This window comes from Simochromis diagramma, unplaced genomic scaffold (assembly GCF_900408965.1).
Source record: "Simochromis diagramma unplaced genomic scaffold, fSimDia1.1 OVJJ01000361.1, whole genome shotgun sequence".
In the NCBI taxonomy this organism is placed as follows: Eukaryota; Metazoa; Chordata; class Actinopteri; order Cichliformes; family Cichlidae; genus Simochromis; species Simochromis diagramma.
In genome coordinates, this window is record NW_024386860.1 from 7,811,200 (window position 1) to 7,828,961 (window position 17,762).

At 37.1% G+C, this 17,762-nt stretch overlaps 3 protein-coding genes across 3 annotated transcripts; all 3 read left to right on the plus strand.

The window, feature by feature from the left end:
* Window positions 1–4,486: 4,486 nt before the first annotated feature.
* On the plus strand, window positions 4,487–5,525 carry apoc4 (apolipoprotein C-IV). The gene is made up of 4 exons (XM_040030294.1): window positions 4,487–4,505; window positions 4,764–4,809; window positions 4,902–4,986; window positions 5,184–5,525. The coding sequence occupies exons 1-4, from the start codon at window positions 4,503–4,505 to the stop codon at window positions 5,374–5,376; spliced, it is 327 nt and encodes a 108-aa protein (XP_039886228.1). The 5' UTR covers window positions 4,487–4,502; the 3' UTR covers window positions 5,377–5,525.
* Window positions 5,526–6,341: 816 nt separating this feature from the next.
* Window positions 6,342–8,139, plus strand: apoa2 (apolipoprotein A-II). The gene is made up of 4 exons (XM_040030293.1): window positions 6,342–6,434; window positions 6,659–6,703; window positions 7,215–7,446; window positions 7,702–8,139. Exons 2-4 carry the CDS (start codon window positions 6,661–6,663, stop codon window positions 7,856–7,858), a joined length of 432 nt encoding a protein of 143 aa, XP_039886227.1. The 5' UTR covers window positions 6,342–6,434; window positions 6,659–6,660; the 3' UTR covers window positions 7,859–8,139.
* Window positions 8,140–10,242: 2,103 nt separating this feature from the next.
* Window positions 10,243–11,387, plus strand: apoc2 (apolipoprotein C-II). Its single transcript, XM_040030295.1, has 4 exons — window positions 10,243–10,313; window positions 10,592–10,651; window positions 11,056–11,215; window positions 11,299–11,387. Exons 2-4 carry the CDS (start codon window positions 10,603–10,605, stop codon window positions 11,381–11,383), a joined length of 294 nt encoding a protein of 97 aa, XP_039886229.1. The 5' UTR covers window positions 10,243–10,313; window positions 10,592–10,602; the 3' UTR covers window positions 11,384–11,387.
* Window positions 11,388–17,762: the final 6,375 nt, after the last annotated feature.

Sequence of the window (17,762 nt, forward strand, 5' to 3'; positions counted from 1 at the left end):
CACAAGCTACCTAAACACTATTCCCAAAGACATTGATTATTTTATTAGTACAGTTACATCCTTGCTGCATATGACCCTGGATACTCTGGATACTCCTCTAAAAAAGAAAACCTAAAATCAGAAGTAAAATCAGAAGTACTTGTCAGCCTTAAATGAGAACCCAAAGCTGAAGATGAAATTCTGTCTCATTAATGTAGAAGATCCTCACTTATCCTGGAAAAAGAGTTTGTTGCTCTATAAGTAAGCACCTGTAAAGCTAGACCATCTTTCTGCTTGTCACTGATTGAAGACAATAAGGACAACCTTGGGTTTTTTGTTGTTAGGCTGACAAAAAGTCATAGCTCTGTTTAGCTAATGATCAATAAAGCCAGTAGTTAATTCCTCTAATGACTTCACGAATTCCCACACAAATACAATCCTAAAACTATTAGAAACATGGATTTAAGATCTTAGTTTTGTTTGGCTTTTCTCTTTATTATTGTTGTCTTTACCTTACAAGATAAAATATCTACAGCCAACAACTGTTGAGATTTTTTGACATACTTGTGACTATCACTTGTAAATGATAATTAAACAAGTAGTGGTTTTTGAATTCTAATCTAAGAGTTATTTTTCAGCACACAGTCTTGCTGAATAAAATTGAGCTCGTCTCTATCATAATCAGCATTCTGCATTTTGCATTCTTTGTCTAACATTTAGATTTGTGTGATGATTCTGATTCTGATTCTGATCTGAAACATTTAAATGTGACAAACATAGAAAGAAATAGGACATCGGGAAGGGGCAAACACTTTTTCCACACTACTGTAACTACATCAGTGCTGACCACTAAAGCGGGCAGAGACGCCTCAAGGTCACCACTTGTCCGTGTTGCATGGTGTTTGGGCCACCCTCCTGAAACGCAGCGTGCTTACAAAGTGAGATAGATTTTTTTAAAGACACTTCTAAGATTGAAAACAGGTATGTTTTTCATTTTTATGACTAATACTGATTTATTTTTATTAAAACTGATTTTGATTGATGATTGATTGGTAATTTATTTCAACATGTGAACAGTTTACAGGTACATTTAGAAAAGAAAATAAGAGAGGAAAAAAAATACTATACAAAATACATACAAAAAACGTTCTGATTAATTTACATGTTGAAAGGGAGTGGGAAGAAGTAAACACTTATTTAATCCCACCCCTTTGACATAAATTATAAAGCTGATTTTATTATTAAAGCTGAAAGCTTTTTAATTTATGCATTAGTTTATTAAAACTTTATATACTGGCATGGAGACTTGCAGGTCAATGATGAAGAGAATGAGTTTTTCTCAGGAAACTAATGTACTCAAAACATCAACTTTGGTTTGTTTGTTTGTTTGTTTGCTTTACAATTATTCATATAGTAAACTTTGATATTTTAAAACTCAAAGTAAACATACACAGGTAGGCCACTCTTGGCTTTAAACATATCCTGTCTCAGGCGTTCCTTTCTTTGCTCTCCTTGTAAATTTTCCTCTCTGTGATTATCAGATTATCACCTCCATCTGCAGAGGCTTTTCCAGTTAAAAGTTAAGAAATATCAATTTGGTTTGATTGAAAGTAGAAAAGATGACAAGATCCTATCACTAGCCTGCAGCTAGCCCTTCACCAACAAGATGCTCACTCTCACGCATGAAGGCTGATCTTTCAGATAACATGTTGCTCTGCACACATAAGTCTGTACTCTTTGAAGATTTTTTTTTCAAGTTTTATTTTTTTTAAGTTATCCTCAGTTTTTATCCATACAATAATAATAACAATGTATATTTTATTGATCCATGTGGGGAAATTCCTCTATGCATTTAACCCATTCACTCAGTGAAGCAGTGGGCAGCCATTGGGTACCCGGGGAGCAGTGTGTAGGACGGTACCTCAGGGTAGCCGATTAGTACATTTGATCCACCGATCTTCCGATTATGGGACCACCACTCAACTGAGCTATCCCTGCCCTAGGAAATTCTGTAATAAATTTAAGCACTAATTAAACGCTTCCTGTCTATTACAGAAGACCATCCGTATGCTTTGCACACCTTTGGATCCTAACTGGATTGAAGTTTTTAAACTCTCACTTGTTGCTTAAACTCCATGGAAAATCAATAACAACCTGAGAGGTGTGATTCATTTTAACAGATGAAATTATTTAGGCAGAAGATGAAGTCTTGATGAAGATAAGAGAATACACGTACCAGATGGTACTGGCTGGTCTGGGAACTGAGAACATTGGTCCTTGGTACTCCCCTGCACAAGCAAGGGAAGAGGGAGGTCTGTGCTTCTCTGCTTAGGCTGTTGCCCCAGGATAAGCAGAAGAAAATGGTGGGTTGGATGGATGCATAGATGGATTATTGCTCACACTCTGTTTATTTTCCATCCACCTATTCATTCGCTTCCGCTTATCCTTTTCAGGGTCGCGGGGGGCGCTGGAACCTATCCCAGCTGTCATAGGGTGAGAGGCGGGGTACACCCTGGACAGGTCACCAGGGCTAACACACAGAGACAGACAACCAGTCACGCTCACATTCACTCCCGCATTCACACCTATGGGCAATTTGGATTAATCAATTAACCGAACCCCACAAACTGCATGTCTTTGGACGGTGGGAGGAAGCCAGAGTACCCAGAGGGAACCCAAGCAAACATGGGGAGAACATGCAAACTCCACACAGAAAGACCCCGGCCTGATGGTGGAATTGAACTCAGGACCTTCTTGCTGTGCGGCAACAGTGCTAACCACCGTGCCCTGTTTATTTTAAATAAAATAAATTATCTAAAATATATGTTTCAATCAAGTGCCAGAGACTGTCAACTTGATTAAAATAAACAAATAGATAAATGAAAAAAAAAAACTGGTTGGAGTATCAAGTGACTAAAGGCAATATTGTTTTGATACATCATTTCAAAGTGTCTGCTCAGATTATTTTTGTTTTTTATAGAAACACATAACTATGCTATTCCAATTTTGTCCATTCTAAAAACAACAAAAAGTCTGTGAACCACCTTTGAAGTACTTCCAGAATCCAGGCCTAAACACTGTTATATGAACTTCTTTAATTACCTACCATTAACATATGTGGAATGTCTAAGTAAATTTGGAGAATTATGTATTTGTCTACCAATGGCCACTAAAAATCTGACTAGTTTTTTCAAAGGCTACCAAGTAACATCTAATAGATATTAATCCATTTGTGTCAGTAATTTGAAGCAAAGGTCAAGTGCCAACATGGCTTTGTGCATTTCACAACACCTGGGATAAAGCCACTGTTTATGATGAGTTAATAATCAGCAAGTTGTTCCAGTTCATTGATTTCTGTTTCCCTGAAGAGAACAACCTGACAGAGGTCAGCTGCTGGTGCAGACATGGGCACGCAATTGATATCACCTGTTTGAAATTGTTGTGAAATTAGTTTCACTTTAAGGTAATGTCAGGTAAAGCTTCAAAGCTTTAATGTTCTTGAAGGTGAGATCTTTTGCAGTTGTTGTCGCTGTTTATACATCACTTTTATCTTGGTGTACCTTATGAACAGGCATTTTCTGCACTGTAATAGTTTTTCTTCTGTGTTTTTTTCTAAGTTGCAGCCTTTTCAGGGACACACATACACAATGTTTACTTTGTACTGTCCAGATGTTTAACATAAAGCAGTTTAAAGACAAGGGCAACAGAATTTTGATCCAGCATATTTAGACAGCTGCAAGACCAGGTTTGTGAGTACAGTGCTCTTATGAAACATAATCTGAACATTAGTGCTGAGCTGTTTCCATATGGAAGAGCAGACTCTGAGGACTGCAACGCAAAATCAATTTTATGGTGGACTCTGCCCACAGAAATGCTTTGCTTAGCTGAAAATGTTTGTCTGTCTGAACCTTTTTACTTAAAATCTGTGGTGCTGTAAGACAGACTTTGACTTCTCTGTAAATACAGCGCATATCAACGTCTGCCAAAAATAAAGATACCTAAACCAAAGTGTATTTGCTCAGTGGTGAAACTCAGCTTTGGTTGATTAGTAAAAGATCCCAAGAGTTTGGGACTTTATTTAAAAAATTCGATTTTACTAACATTCATATTGTAACACAGTGATACTTAACATGAAAGACAAATCATAACACATTGTAAATGGTAGATTTGTGTTAAATGGATTAAACCAATTTTTCCCAAACAAGTAAAAGTTCCATCTTTCAAAAAGGTATAAAACTAACTACCTAAACTAAAACTTAACTCAAATGTCTTTGAATGCCCTGTCAGATGTGAGTGTATTTTTTTTTAGCTAAGACAACAAAACTTTTCAAAGTCAAATTAGGGAGAAAATAAAACCATAATAAGAATTGTTGATTTGCTACCGGTGAATCAAAGAAAAGAAAAAACTGATGAATGATCATCCGATCAGGACCAATGTTCACATTGCCAAGGTTACCAAATACAAATAAAGTGGCTAGATAACATTTGGTTCATTTAACTCCTGCTGACCAGAGCCAGAGGAAATGGTAAAATATATTCTTTTGATCATGGTAGTTTTAATGACAATGCACAAACTGACAAATTTTATTTTGAAATCTGTGTTTTTCTTGTAGCTGTCAAAGACAAAGAACCAGTATGTTTTGATATAATCTACTGAGAACTTTGTTGTTTTGCATCCAATGTGAACTGCATATGGACTGTGCGGACAAAGAGTTCTGTTATATTAATAACAATATCATGAACTGTTATGATGTATGTTTTTTTTTTTTAATTCTCCATGACAGCCCCGTACAAAAGCACTTCTTTTCAGTCTTTTCTTACTAATGCAAGGTATGACTTTATACTATCTTCAGTATTGATTCTGTCATTTCTGATCACGTTTTGTTTTGTTCTAATTGACTGACAAGCATCTTTCTTTGCAGCATGTGGGCCACTTCTGGCCCAAATAGAGCCCACAAAAGAACCTGACTCACCAGGACTGCTGCAGAAGCTGGCAGAGAGGGTCAGGTATTTCAGAAAAAAAAACCCTGTTGACCACTGAATGCAGTTCATTCATAAGTTCAGACTAGAACTCTTTGTAAATGATCAGTAAATGATCAGAATTGTTAAAATATTTAGTTTGATTTCACTTATTGTGTCAAAATGTTTGCACAATAACATATTTATTTGTGTATTATATGTACTTTGCTGCTTTTATCTCACAGGGCAGCCAAAAATAAAATCCTGGCGCTTGGGGCACTAACACAAGGCTTTGCTGGTGCTTATTATGAAGACCACATTCAACCGGTGACTGACAGCTATGTTGAATGGGCCTCTGGTGTCAAAAGCTCAGTGTGGGAGAGGATTCAGACTACCATCGGCCACTACACACCGTTTAACACAACTCAAGTTGATTAACTCACTCAACTGAGTAAATCAGTATTCTTACTAAACGTCATGGCTTCACTGCTGAAGTGATCATAATTTAACATTTATCATTAGGCTTGTACTAATGTATGATGCATAAAAAAATCAAATGAGTTGTTAATAAATATCCATACAACATATCTGTTTGCCTCTGCTGCAGGTTTTAGAGTTTTTGTATTTGTTTGGTTGTTATTAAACAAAGAGCACACCAACTGAATCCGATTAACCAACATTTTGGTTTTGGTTTTAATCGAAGCTGAAAAGCTTGTCTTCTTGATTACATGAGTACAAGTCACACACAGGTGCATTAATCGACAAGTAAAACAAATCTCAAGCATTAAATGGATGCATGTGGATATGTGAAAAATAAGGTTAAAAAGAAAAAGAAAACAGTGAGATGAAGATATACAGAGGAGAAACCTTTTTAAAACACTATTGAAAAGAGAACTGATCACATTGCTGGCAGGGTATTAGGGTGAAAGGTGAGGGCAGAATGCCCAGCAGCCATTGCTCAGTACAATGCGTTGGGGCAGGTTCTGAAAGTTTGACCTGTTGACCATTTGACACCAATACCTGAGTACACACTATAAAATCTGCTGTTAAAAAAGTGCTGATTATCAAGAGCCGATACAGTTAACATTATCTTTTGTCATAACAGATACAGACACACGAGCTGCTTTAGTTTTTTCTATAAAATGAGATGTAATTGTTATGACATTCTGCAAACATGCAACTTCCACAGTGCCACAGTGCATCCTGCCATATGGATAAGGCTAAAGGTACATTTCAGAAAGATTACATAACAACTAAGCCATATTTCCACATTCTGTATTTAAAGAATGTCACATACACTGGACTTTGTGTAGGTGTATGTGTGTGTGTGTTTGCGTGCATGTGCATGCAAGCATGTGTGTGTATGCTCATCAGATGACGTTTGTTTGCAGTCCCCCCCTATATCTTCCTGTCCAGATGTGCGCTCTGAGTTACAGACAACTCGGTTTGAGAGAAGACTGTCACTTCTCGGATCTGTGCATCCAACGCAACAGCAGGTAATCCCTTTTTCTTCCTGCAGCTGCCCTTGCAGCTTCTCTTCTGCAACTACAGAGTAGATTTCACTAAAACAGCTTTTCGTGAAATATTTAGGAAATGCAGTTTTGCTTTAAATGTTAGCAATTTAATCACCTTGTTCATGATCTTCAGTTGTTAAAATATGAAAACAATTCAATAAGTTGAAATGTGAATTTCATTTGCTTTTTCTTCTTTTGTCTTTCAGAAATGAATGCAAAATATGTTTTTGCACTGATCTTGGTGCTGCAGGGTAAGTCACCCTGTAAACCTTAAATGTTCTGTAACAGTTAAGATTCAGTCAGGCTTTTGAGCAAATTGAGTTTGATCTGACTGTTTTTAATGATGTTTGATTGGCCCAGTCTAACATGCTTTTATTGCACTCAGGGATTTAATGAACACTGTGTCATGGATGAATATTGCATGCATTTATATGTAGCTGACATGCAACACAAGTGCTTAATTTTATAATACAGTGAGCTGCTGTAGCAGAAAAATTTCAAATGTAAATACTGACCAAGAAAATCTGATACTGAGAGTGAGGTGCCAAGATATGTGGGACAGTTTTTATTTGGCTTTTAAATAACATTTACACACTAACCCCCAAACAGTTTAGTGAAATTTCCCAGTGCAACAATTAATCTTTTTTGTTGTCTCTTTTTAACATGTGTATACATCAGTAATTATTGAATTTACTTGCAACTGTTTTAATAGTACTAGTTCTCATCTCTCTCTCTAAAAATCTCAACTCTGTTGCCTTCCAGTCTCTATGAGCCTGTGTGCACTTCCCGAACCATCGCCAGAAATGGTTGAGTTATATAACACCCACAAAGCCACATTCATGAAGAGACTGATGAATTTTTACAACAAGGTGCACGCTGCTGCCACTCCCGTTGTGGAGGGCGTACGTGACAATGAGCGTTCACAGGATGTCAGGGCATTTGCTGAAAATCTGCAGAGCAAGCCTGAGTACCAAGCCTTTGTGAAAGTTGCCTCGTAAGTTTTCACCTATAACTATCCTAGTAACGCTTAATGTTTCACAGGCGGCTCCAAAAGAAAATAAACCTTTGTAAGCTGCTAATGTCATTACTTGAAACATAATTTGCTATTAGATGCTACTTAATTAATGTTTAGATTTCACAATTTCAGCACAAACACATACAGACAGTTTTTATGGTTTTGTTGATTTATTTGGTAAATTCTTCAATCGTGGATACTTTTAAAATCATCCATTTTTCCTCTTTTCATCAGTGCTATCGGTCAGGAAGCAATTCCCTTAGTGGACAGGGCTCGTACAGCAGCACTGGGTGTCTATGAACACTACCTGCGCCCCCACATTGGCATCACCCTGGGCAAGGGCATTGACCACGCTAAATCAATCCTGGACGAAGTCCTGCCTGCTGAGTAAAGAAGACCAACTGGAGCAAACTGCCTCTCAGCAGCCCTTGCTAGATGATAGGTCATAGTAACTACACCGGAGAAGAAGAATACAAATACTATTCTTTGCCTCTTTTAAATCAAAATACTTGTCCAATCATGCAGAGTTAAAACCATGAAAAACATGTCAACACCACATATGCAAATTGTGCATGTACAGTATTTTATGTTTGAAACACTAACCAGAGTTTGTGTGTGACTGTGTATGTAATGTGGGCGTGTTCAATAAAATGAAGTGAAAACTCTGTGAAATATGTTTCTTCATATACACTCAGATCCTCTCCTGTTATGATACGAGGAAAAAGTTCTAGGCTTTGATAATTCTGTTATTTCCTAATCTTCTAATGTATCTTTTAAAGTATGTATAGAGTTTTTTCATACATTTCATACTTTTAATTATGAAGAAAACACATTATTTATTACAACATAAATTTAAAAAGAAAACTCAATTAAACACCATGGGTTTATTTTTTACTCACTGTGGTTTTGCAGTGAGCTGTCCCCTTGATAAAACTGGAAATATAATGAAAAGCTGGTACTTTAAACACAAGCTAATAATATCATTAATACCCTGAAATAAGTCAAACTCTGTCCCCTGAGTAGTGAATTTGTATAATCCCATATGAAAACTTTTTTTAGTGCCAGAAATACTGAAAACACATTATTAATGTGTCTTTTGTATCTTTACATAAATTGATTGTTAACCTAAAATTACTGAAGAGAACTGTACAATAATCTCAGACATTTTTATTTGAATTAACTTTCCATAATTTGAATATTGATACAGGTTTCCTGTTGAATAGCACTTTGCAAGAACATGTGGAATATCTGCCTTATTCTACTCATATGAGCAGCAAACAAATACTCTTCCTGCGTTCACGGCATGATAGCAGAAATCACTGATTGAATTTATAATGCAATAATACACCAACGTTATTTTCAGCTACAGCAATAACCATGCCGAGATGAGCCATCACAGCGTTTATTCAGTTGGATTGAATCAAAAGTGCAAATTCTCAAACAGTTTGAACCCCACTGCTGCCCACAGCTGCACTCAACTGACCTGAGTTCTTGGGGTCGCACACAACATGACATGTGAGACTGGAACACATGATTGGATTGAATGTTTACTTAGGCCTCCATCAACATGTAGACATTGCAGGGGAAAGCACTTAGCTCCAACAAATAAAAGAGATAAAACAGTTTTTTTGTCACATTAACAATTATTCCCAGCACAAACTGAAATGTTTTTAAACCTGTCCCCTCGTGAATTCTGGCAAATTCTGTCTTCTCCAAAAAGAGATCTAAACATCTCACAAATATTTCCGTAGGTCAGAATTTTATTTTAAATTGTTTCCTCATAAAATTGTTTTTACTCTGGCTAAAAAAACAAACAAAAAAAAAGCATGTGACTGATATTGACAAAGCTGCCTGGACTCTGAATTCTGTTCACCAAATGTTCACCCATGGCAAGCAAGAAACTGTCACTTATTACCCAGAGCCACAATATTTACTTTAATATATAACCACAGCCTCAAGGCTAAAAAGACAGATTTTGTCTCAAGAATGAATATTATAATTATGTTATAATTATTAGGGAAAATAGGAAATAAAGAGCACATGAGGACAAAACAACATAACATGAACAGCCAGCTTTAGACTTGTATTTTCATTTCAAATTGAAAAGAATCAAGACGGGGATTCAATGTTTTCCGCATGTAACTGTGACCAAACTTCTCCTTTCCTGAAGGATTTTGAAGAGACGAGTGGAAAGAGATTGTTTTTGTTCTAAAAAAAACCCCTAAAATAAATAAATAAATAAATTCTTAAGAGTTTTCAACGCAACACCATATATTCATTAATGCGGCCTAACTGTTTCATAACCAGAATCAGTGTGGGTGACGTGTTCAGCACACTTTAGACTTTGGACCATTTTAAAAGGACTTGGGACTGTTGCAGTGTGTCATGAATGACTGAGTCTTGTTATACAAATCTAAAGTGCCTCCTTATGTAGACTGTGAACAGCGCAAGGAGTAACAGTCTGCTGATACTGACCTTATCAATGGAAAAGAATTGACTGGGCCACATTTATTTGTCAGTATTCTTCTACAATGCTGTTTTCAGTCTATACTATGAAAGTCACTCCTGACCACAGCTGTGCTACCACTGTTATAAGTACCTTGTCATGCTTTATTCACTATCCTTGTATTTGCATTATCCCAATATCTGCTTTATCAAGACACAATGATGAACCACTCCAAAAAAAAAAACGTACAGCTGACAGCAGTCCAGGTTTATCTCCCACAGAGTGCACTTTGGCTCTGAGAGCAACAAGTCACCACTTTTACACTCCTATATAAACAGGCTGGGCCGGCACTACCTCCTACTTTGTTTTCTTTTCACAGTCACTTCTGCAGAGGAATAGAGTGAGTACCAACACTTTGATTCATTTACTGAGCAGTTTTAAAATAGACGCATGCTGTTTCACTGTATATGAGAAAAAGCCGAAAGATGACCTAAACGTTTGGGAGATTTGGGGAGATCTTCTGTGTTTTAATGTTAGAAGTGGACTAAAACAACATATATGCACAGTTAATATAACAAACACATCGGCTTGGATGAGTGGGTAAATCTTGGACAATGTCTCACCCTAGTGGATGGAAAGAAGGAAGCTTCAAATGTTTTTTTTCCTCTACATTCACAGATCCAAGGACCATGAATAAGCTGCTGGTCATCACTGTGCTTGTTGCACTTTTTGCACTCAGTAAGTTTGCCCTCAGAGAGTAAAAACAACAACACAAATATATAATATACCAGGAGGTTTTTATGAATCAGTGATAATAAAACTTTAAGCTTTTCAATCCTAACCTGTTTGTAACATAAGCGAGATCTCTACAGAGTAATAATGAGCACATTCAGTTCAAGAAAATGGATACAAACCAGATGACTAAATGATATGTTTTTGTTTTTCATTTCGGTTAAAACTGAAATTCACATCACATATTCTGACATAGCAAAGCTATTGAATGCATTGACATACCATCTTTAGCAGGAAATGAAGTTTTGTTTTAAGTGAAGACATTAGGGTGAAAGACTTTTCTTCTTCTCTGTCTTTTTTTGCCTCTCGTGTCTTTAACCCTCTAACTAATGTGGCCTGTTTTTGCATAGGTGCTGAAAGCTTCCGTGTGCCGAGGCAGGTTGATGAGGAAGAGCAAGGGACCATCACAAAAATAACAGATACTGTCAAGTCCTACTATGCAGGTGCGGTCAACACTGCCAGTGATTACCTGGAACAGATCAAAGGCCTGAAGCTGGAGGAGAAGGCAAAGTAAGACATTTTGATATTAAGATGAATTCAAAAAAACTTTCATTTTAATCTATAACTGCTCTCATTCTGTGTTTTTACCACAGGAATCTTTACACTGAAACTTCCAACATTATGACCACCTATCTTGGCATTGCACAGGACCAGCTTTACCATATCTTTCACCATTAATAGTGAAAAAAAAGTTATCCAATGACCTCCACAACGTTACATGGTTGTGTAAGGACTTTCAACCTACACAAGAAAGGTTCAGAATTCATTTTACATTCTGCCCTTGGCGATACTCTCCCCACACGCAAGTGTCAAACTCTCTAACACAATGGACGAGGTGCATTTTGTAGCACTTTCTCAATCCACTGCATTGGAGGTAAATAATGATAACCACCCAATGGGGACTTTAGCCCTTTGAAAAACAACTAAGAGCTTGGAATGAGAAAATGGACATGAGAATTTGGCAAGCACAAGAAAGGGAGCATTTTAAGATCTGCTACCACCTGCTGATATGCTGATATTTCCTCACAGTACCATGGCATCTCTGAATAAATTTCAGTTTGTTATATCTTGAAATAAAATATTTATACTGAAAAAAACATAAACAGGTGTCTGTGGTTGGTACATGGTATTTTTGTGAAGTGTTTGATGTAGTAAATTCAGCCCATTTTGCCCCCGTCTGTTTGTGTAAGATCGGTGTCATCTTTCAACTCAGTGATGCAAAAGGTCGTGATTTTGTCTGAACGAATCTGCAGTGAGACACGAGACTTTTATCGGCTCAGGCAGCACAAGAACAGAGGCTTCTGTTGTAATTAATAATGGATGAAAAGAAACAACATGCAAAATGTGAGCGGCGGGAAATTGACAGAGATGAATAAACAACAAAGACTCTGAAGTTTGTTTTATGGATACTGACAATCAGTGATGCAAGAGCAAGTGATTTTTAATTAATGCACAAATCTACAACATGCGGCTTCTTCTGAAGCTATTACCAACAGAAACAAACCAAGCAAAAAAAATCTGCTTTAAAGAATCTTGTCTTGTGTAGTCGTTGCAAAGGATCTAAACTGCATCAGAGAAGCACAGAACAAATTACACATTTGTGTGGGTTTTAAGGACTGCAGTGATCCAACACTACCACTCCTGGTTTATCTACAATGACTATAATCACTGGAACAAAAAGAATAGACAAATATTAATATTAAAATAATGGTTTCAGATCCTTGAGTTGCAACTGAACATGCATACAGATCTGTCCAGAGTGGATGCGCTTGAAAGGAGCTGCATTCTGCAGTGTTTTCTCCTCTATCCATTAGTTTTCTTAACCTTCTTGTCCAATTAAGGCTCACATAATGCAGCCTATCATAGGTGACATAAGGTGAAGGCAGGTGACAGTCTGGACAGGTTGCCAGTCAATTGCAGGGTTATTAACACATAGAGACGAGCAGTGATTCCCAGCAGAATTTACAATCTCCAATTAGCCTAACACACATGTCTCTGGACTGTGCAAGGAAGCTGAAGTACTCAATGAGAATTCATGCAGGTACAGGCAGAACATGCAAACTCCTCGCAGAAAGGCCCCGGCTGGCTGGTGGCTTCAAACGCAGGAACTTCAATTCCAGCTTTTATTTGGAAAAAATCTGTTTCCACTTGATAATTAAAATGCATATCAAATGTTTGTATGTCAAACAAAAAAAAAGTCAACTGTACCTATTAATTAAACATCAGACAGCTGAATAACACTGACCATATTGAATACCTCTAAAGCTGTTATAATGTCTGCAAAACATACATTCACATTTCATCAGTCAGTGATTTGCTTGCCTGGAATGTTGATTTTTTCCACAAAACAAAGTTCATGAAACATTAACAAGCTGTGTGAGATCTCCATCTTTTAGATTTTTATAAATATCTACAAATGATCATGTTATTAACTGATAAAACAAATCTGATATCTTTTTATAGACTTAAAGGACAAAATAAAATTATAAACAAACTTTGTTTTCCCAAGAGGCCATGCAGTATTTTAAGGGTTTTGAAATGATATGATAAATATTCCATTTATAAACAGAAGCGGGAATCCAGTCGTATTGTCTTTTTTTTTTTTTAACTTTTTCTTTTTTTTATTACTTCTTGTACTATTGCAAAAGCTTTTCCCATTTATCTATGACACCACTGACCGCTATAGAGTCCACTTAGCATGGCCTAACCTTAAAAAATGGCTTTAATATTGCCCACTGAGCCAAAAGAGCCTGTCCTGCAGCTCTTGTATGTTATAAAAGATATTAACTTGACCAAAGAACACAAAAGCTAGAATCTGTTACATCTGAATAAAAAATGTGATAAACCACAGGCAAGAGTCTTTTTATGGTTTTCAGGAAAGCAACAAATTGGCACAGGAAGGAAAGTATATCACCCTAAATGAACTGATAACATTGTTACAAAGGTTACAGCTGAGCAGGAAGTGGTGCTGGAAAGTGATAAAGCAGTCTGTTCCTCCAACTGAAGCCTAAAAAGCTTGCAGATATATAAAAAAATAAAATAAGGACTGATCAAAGTGCCTTTACAGACTATACAGAAGAAAACTGCAAAAAATACGTATAGCATGAATCTTCCCTTGTGGTCATTATATCCATATATTCAGGCTCACAGGTAGATATTTCCAATTTTGTGTCTACAATAAAGTGAATAAATATTATAAAGGACATTTCTATTTTCTCTTTGATCTTTTTGACGGGTTACAGGAGCCTCTCCCCTGAGGGACAGCAAGATGTCCCAGCCTCTGTCTAGACCCTGCCATGTCTATTGATCTGACAAATATCCTGCATAGTAACCTTGGGTGATTGTGAACCCACATATTTATTAGTGAATGATTTTGCCAAATAAAACCTTAAAATTAAAAAGATAATTTTTGGTTTATAGGTCTGATTTGTTAAGAAATTATCGTCACTAATCGAAGTCATTCAAAACCAATGTGGAAATGGCAGTGAATGAATTCAGCGGCATTCCACCAAACAATCATATTTGATGAGATGGGAAAGTAATTTTAAGAGGATGTGTAATCTGTCTGTGTCAGATGAGTCAATCAGTCATTGTATTCAGCTTTGTCATTTTGGTTTTACGTAGTCAGTGTTAGAAAGCCTCAATAATGCTGACAGAACTGCTGCAAATCCCAATTGGGATTTTGCTTAATTAAATCACATTCATCAGCCTGCTGTTCATGTCTGATTAAAGCTCACTGTTCTTCAGTCATGGGCCTATTCCTGCCAGTGGCCTAAGAAGTCTGCCCTGAGCATAATAAATTGGATTTTCTCTTCTGTCCTTTGCACATCCTACCAAACCGCTGCATGTCTTGGGGAACATGACAAAGGCACAGAGCAGAACATTTATGTTGCTTTGGGATCATTCACAGTCCCTACCATTCAACTCTCCAGAGTCTAAGTTGTTGTACATCTGGCTGAACCTGCCTATTTGCAGCCTATTTCTCTGACCTGTTGCTTGCCTGGGGAGACTTGCCATGGCAGTGGTTAGGGCTCCACTATCGCAAATCAGCGTAAGTGGATTTAAAAGTGATACTGTTGCTTTTATCCCTCATTAAGAATTTAGCATAGCTGCAGATAAGCTGGGTTTTTTTTTCTCCTTTTAATCTGGTCCTCAAATATGCTTTTTAGCTAAATGTCCCAGGAGTTTCCTTTTTTTAAACAATTTGGGAAATGAGCTTTTATATACTTTTTTACTGAGAGTGAGATAAGAACTCTTGATTAGGTAAACAAGACATATTAACTAATTGGTGTTTCTTTCTGTAATCAGACTATGAAGGGAAGCCAGCTGCTAGACCCCACTGGTCTATTCAGTGTCCAAATCTGACTCATATATATGAAACATGATCCTGATCTGTGAATGAATTAACAGTGTCAGTACTTTGTTTCAATCCAGCCTCCTCATATGATCGATGTGCAACAGTTTAATCCTTTCTGTAGCTGTATATTATGTTACATAGGGTTTCAGTTGGTTCAAAAGTAAACAGTACTCATTTTAGGCCCATGGCTTGTTACCATAAACTGTAGTGAAGAAAAACTGCCATAAACAGACGCAGCAAGATATGAGACTGAAGAGCTCTCAGCTGCTGGTGTCTTTGATTTCAGACGAACAGGAAAATATTTGGGGAAATATATTTTTTACCTTCTTGACAAGATATACAGTAAAAGACTCTTAAGCTCCTAAGCGTGTCCACTTAGTATAAAGCCACAGCCAGCTTACATCAGCTTAGCATCAAATAAAGAAATAGCTTCTGTCTGAAGGTCACAAAAACCACCTACTGACACACTTAAAGCTTCCTAATCATCATGTGATTTCTTATCTGTCTATTTCATGCAAAAAGCTGAATTTTTAAAAAATGACGTATGCTTTTACAAGTGTAGAGCAAGTGATGTCACTGTAACTTGTAACTCAGTGATTCTCTGAACTCTTTACTTTCTATTCTACTTGAGCTTTCTAAACCTGTCTTCAAAATAAGTACACCAGAGAACAAGCAGGACCTTCAGAGCAGAAAGCACAAAATTTGGGCTTAATCTGGAGAGATACACAATTCAGTGGGTATATTTTGGGGGAAATGTTGGGTTCATCAGCAGGTGGGAATGTATGTGTTATGAAGCTCATTATTATTCTGGTCATCGCTGCTTTAACAAGGCATGAACATTCTATTTTAATCATGGCTTTCTTTAATCAGGGGAGTTTATAATTGCCTGCCAAAATGCCCAGTCAGTGATCAGGACTAATTAAAAGAGGTAGACCTTGAAAATAGTATTTACTCAAGGTTTAGACCTCATGCTCTTGTGAGAGAAGTGGCAATGCATAAAAATAGGAAGCAATCCGTAGACGTTCTGAATAAAATGAAGGAAGTTTTTGTCAAAAAATAGGTCGTTTGATAAGAGATGGCATAGATTATACCACAAATACTGCATTGTTATTGTTCACCCTGGTAGAAATCCAGGGTGTCTCTCTGAAACAGATGAGCCCACTCACCACATGAGGAGCATAACTGTACCTGTTGTGGATGATCAGACTTGCATGGACACTTTGCCTGAGTTTGTATACTGGGGCCCATTCATGGTCACAGATAACTGCTGGGTGAGCATGGCCAGAACCTCAGGAAGCTGCCACTCACACAGTTATGTTCATTCCCTTGACTTCTGTTGCACCACTTACTCTAATTTGTCATTTGTCTCTTGCAGTATCAGATAATTTGGATTTCATTTGAATTAAATTATTTGCATCTGTTTCCTGTAAAAAGCCCCAATAGAGAGTTGTGTTCTCTCCCCAGAAGAAAATGGGCAGTGTGATGGTGTGTGACCACCAGCTGCAGAGTGTGCAATGGTACAACCAAAGCTGCAGCAACCCAGTTGACCCCACTGTCAACTGGGTTGACACCAAGCTGTGCATGTACACTGTTTGGAACAAGCGTGTGATGGATGGCTACACATCACCTCTGCCAACTGAAACCACTCCAGGGATGATGGCATGAATGGGGAAGCAGAGCGACACATTTATCTGCAGATAAAAGCACTATTATAAATACAACTCCTGCTCTTAGGGATTGGATCAGTGACTGATCCAGTCCAGAAGCTCCCATTCCAGTCATTTCATATATATGTATTTGGTACAAATGATCACATATATTTCCTCAGCAACTTTTCCACAGCTAAGTGTTGTTCACCAGCATAAATCCACCTCTGTTGTTATGTAATAGCAGCAGTAAACTGGACCTGTGATTTATACAAATGACAGTGCGAGTTTGTTTTGGTCCATGAGGAGAACATTACCCTAAAATGAAAGTTATGTTGATGCTGTGAAAAACAAAAAACAGATTCAATATCATAAACTTAAAGCTGTGCTCGTCAATACTTATATCAATAATAGATCAAAGTAAATGACAGTTCTAATTCTGTAATGTGTAATATGAAAGATGGTGCCCATAGTGAAGCATCCAAAGAGAATTATAACCCATTTCAGCTCCCTCGGATCAACATTGTTTTTTATTTATGTTTTTTACAGTCCATAGCATTTGATTCACTTTCCCATTGCTGTAGTTTTAAACTGAAGCAAACAGCTTTTTTGATCTGATAAATTCACACTGCACTACCTTTCTTGTGCTAAACTGCAGGCAGACAAACCGACTGGTGATTATAGAGGAACATTTAGCAGCTAAAGAGCCATACATTTTTCTTACGGAGTTAAAAGAGGAGCAAATGTTAAAATTATATTTGTCAGGTGGTTGGGGACATGATTATACATGCATTATAATGTTCTTCCATTTGCTGGCTCTGTAACTGTACATATTGCACTGTTAGTCATAATAATGATACTCCATCCCACTGTTATATCTCACTGCTGGAGCTGTGGTGCCACAACTGACCAACAAACGTAATTTCATGCAATTGTACCAATTTAACACTTAATAATTTCCAACTATTAAGTAAACATAATGTCATTAAGAGCAAGCAGACATTTATGTTTTTGACTGAAATGTACTTTGTACTTTGAAAACAAACTGTACAGT

Coding starts and splice junctions, on each gene's coding strand:
- apoc4 (XM_040030294.1), top strand. Junction 4,810..4,901: donor TCTTTTCTTACTAATGCAAG/GTATGACTTTAT, acceptor CTTTCTTTGCAG/CATGTGGGCCACTTCTGGCC. Junction 4,987..5,183: donor AAGCTGGCAGAGAGGGTCAG/GTATTTCAGAAA, acceptor TTTATCTCACAG/GGCAGCCAAAAATAAAATCC.
- apoa2 (XM_040030293.1), top strand. CDS start 6,661: ATGAATGCAAAATATGTTTTTGCACTGATCTTGGTGCTGCAGG. Junction 6,704..7,214: donor ACTGATCTTGGTGCTGCAGG/GTAAGTCACCCT, acceptor GTTGCCTTCCAG/TCTCTATGAGCCTGTGTGCA. Junction 7,447..7,701: donor GCCTTTGTGAAAGTTGCCTC/GTAAGTTTTCAC, acceptor TCTTTTCATCAG/TGCTATCGGTCAGGAAGCAA.
- apoc2 (XM_040030295.1), top strand. CDS start 10,603: ATGAATAAGCTGCTGGTCATCACTGTGCTTGTTGCACTTTTTGCACTC. Junction 10,652..11,055: donor TGTTGCACTTTTTGCACTCA/GTAAGTTTGCCC, acceptor GTTTTTGCATAG/GTGCTGAAAGCTTCCGTGTG. Junction 11,216..11,298: donor AAGCTGGAGGAGAAGGCAAA/GTAAGACATTTT, acceptor TTTTTACCACAG/GAATCTTTACACTGAAACTT.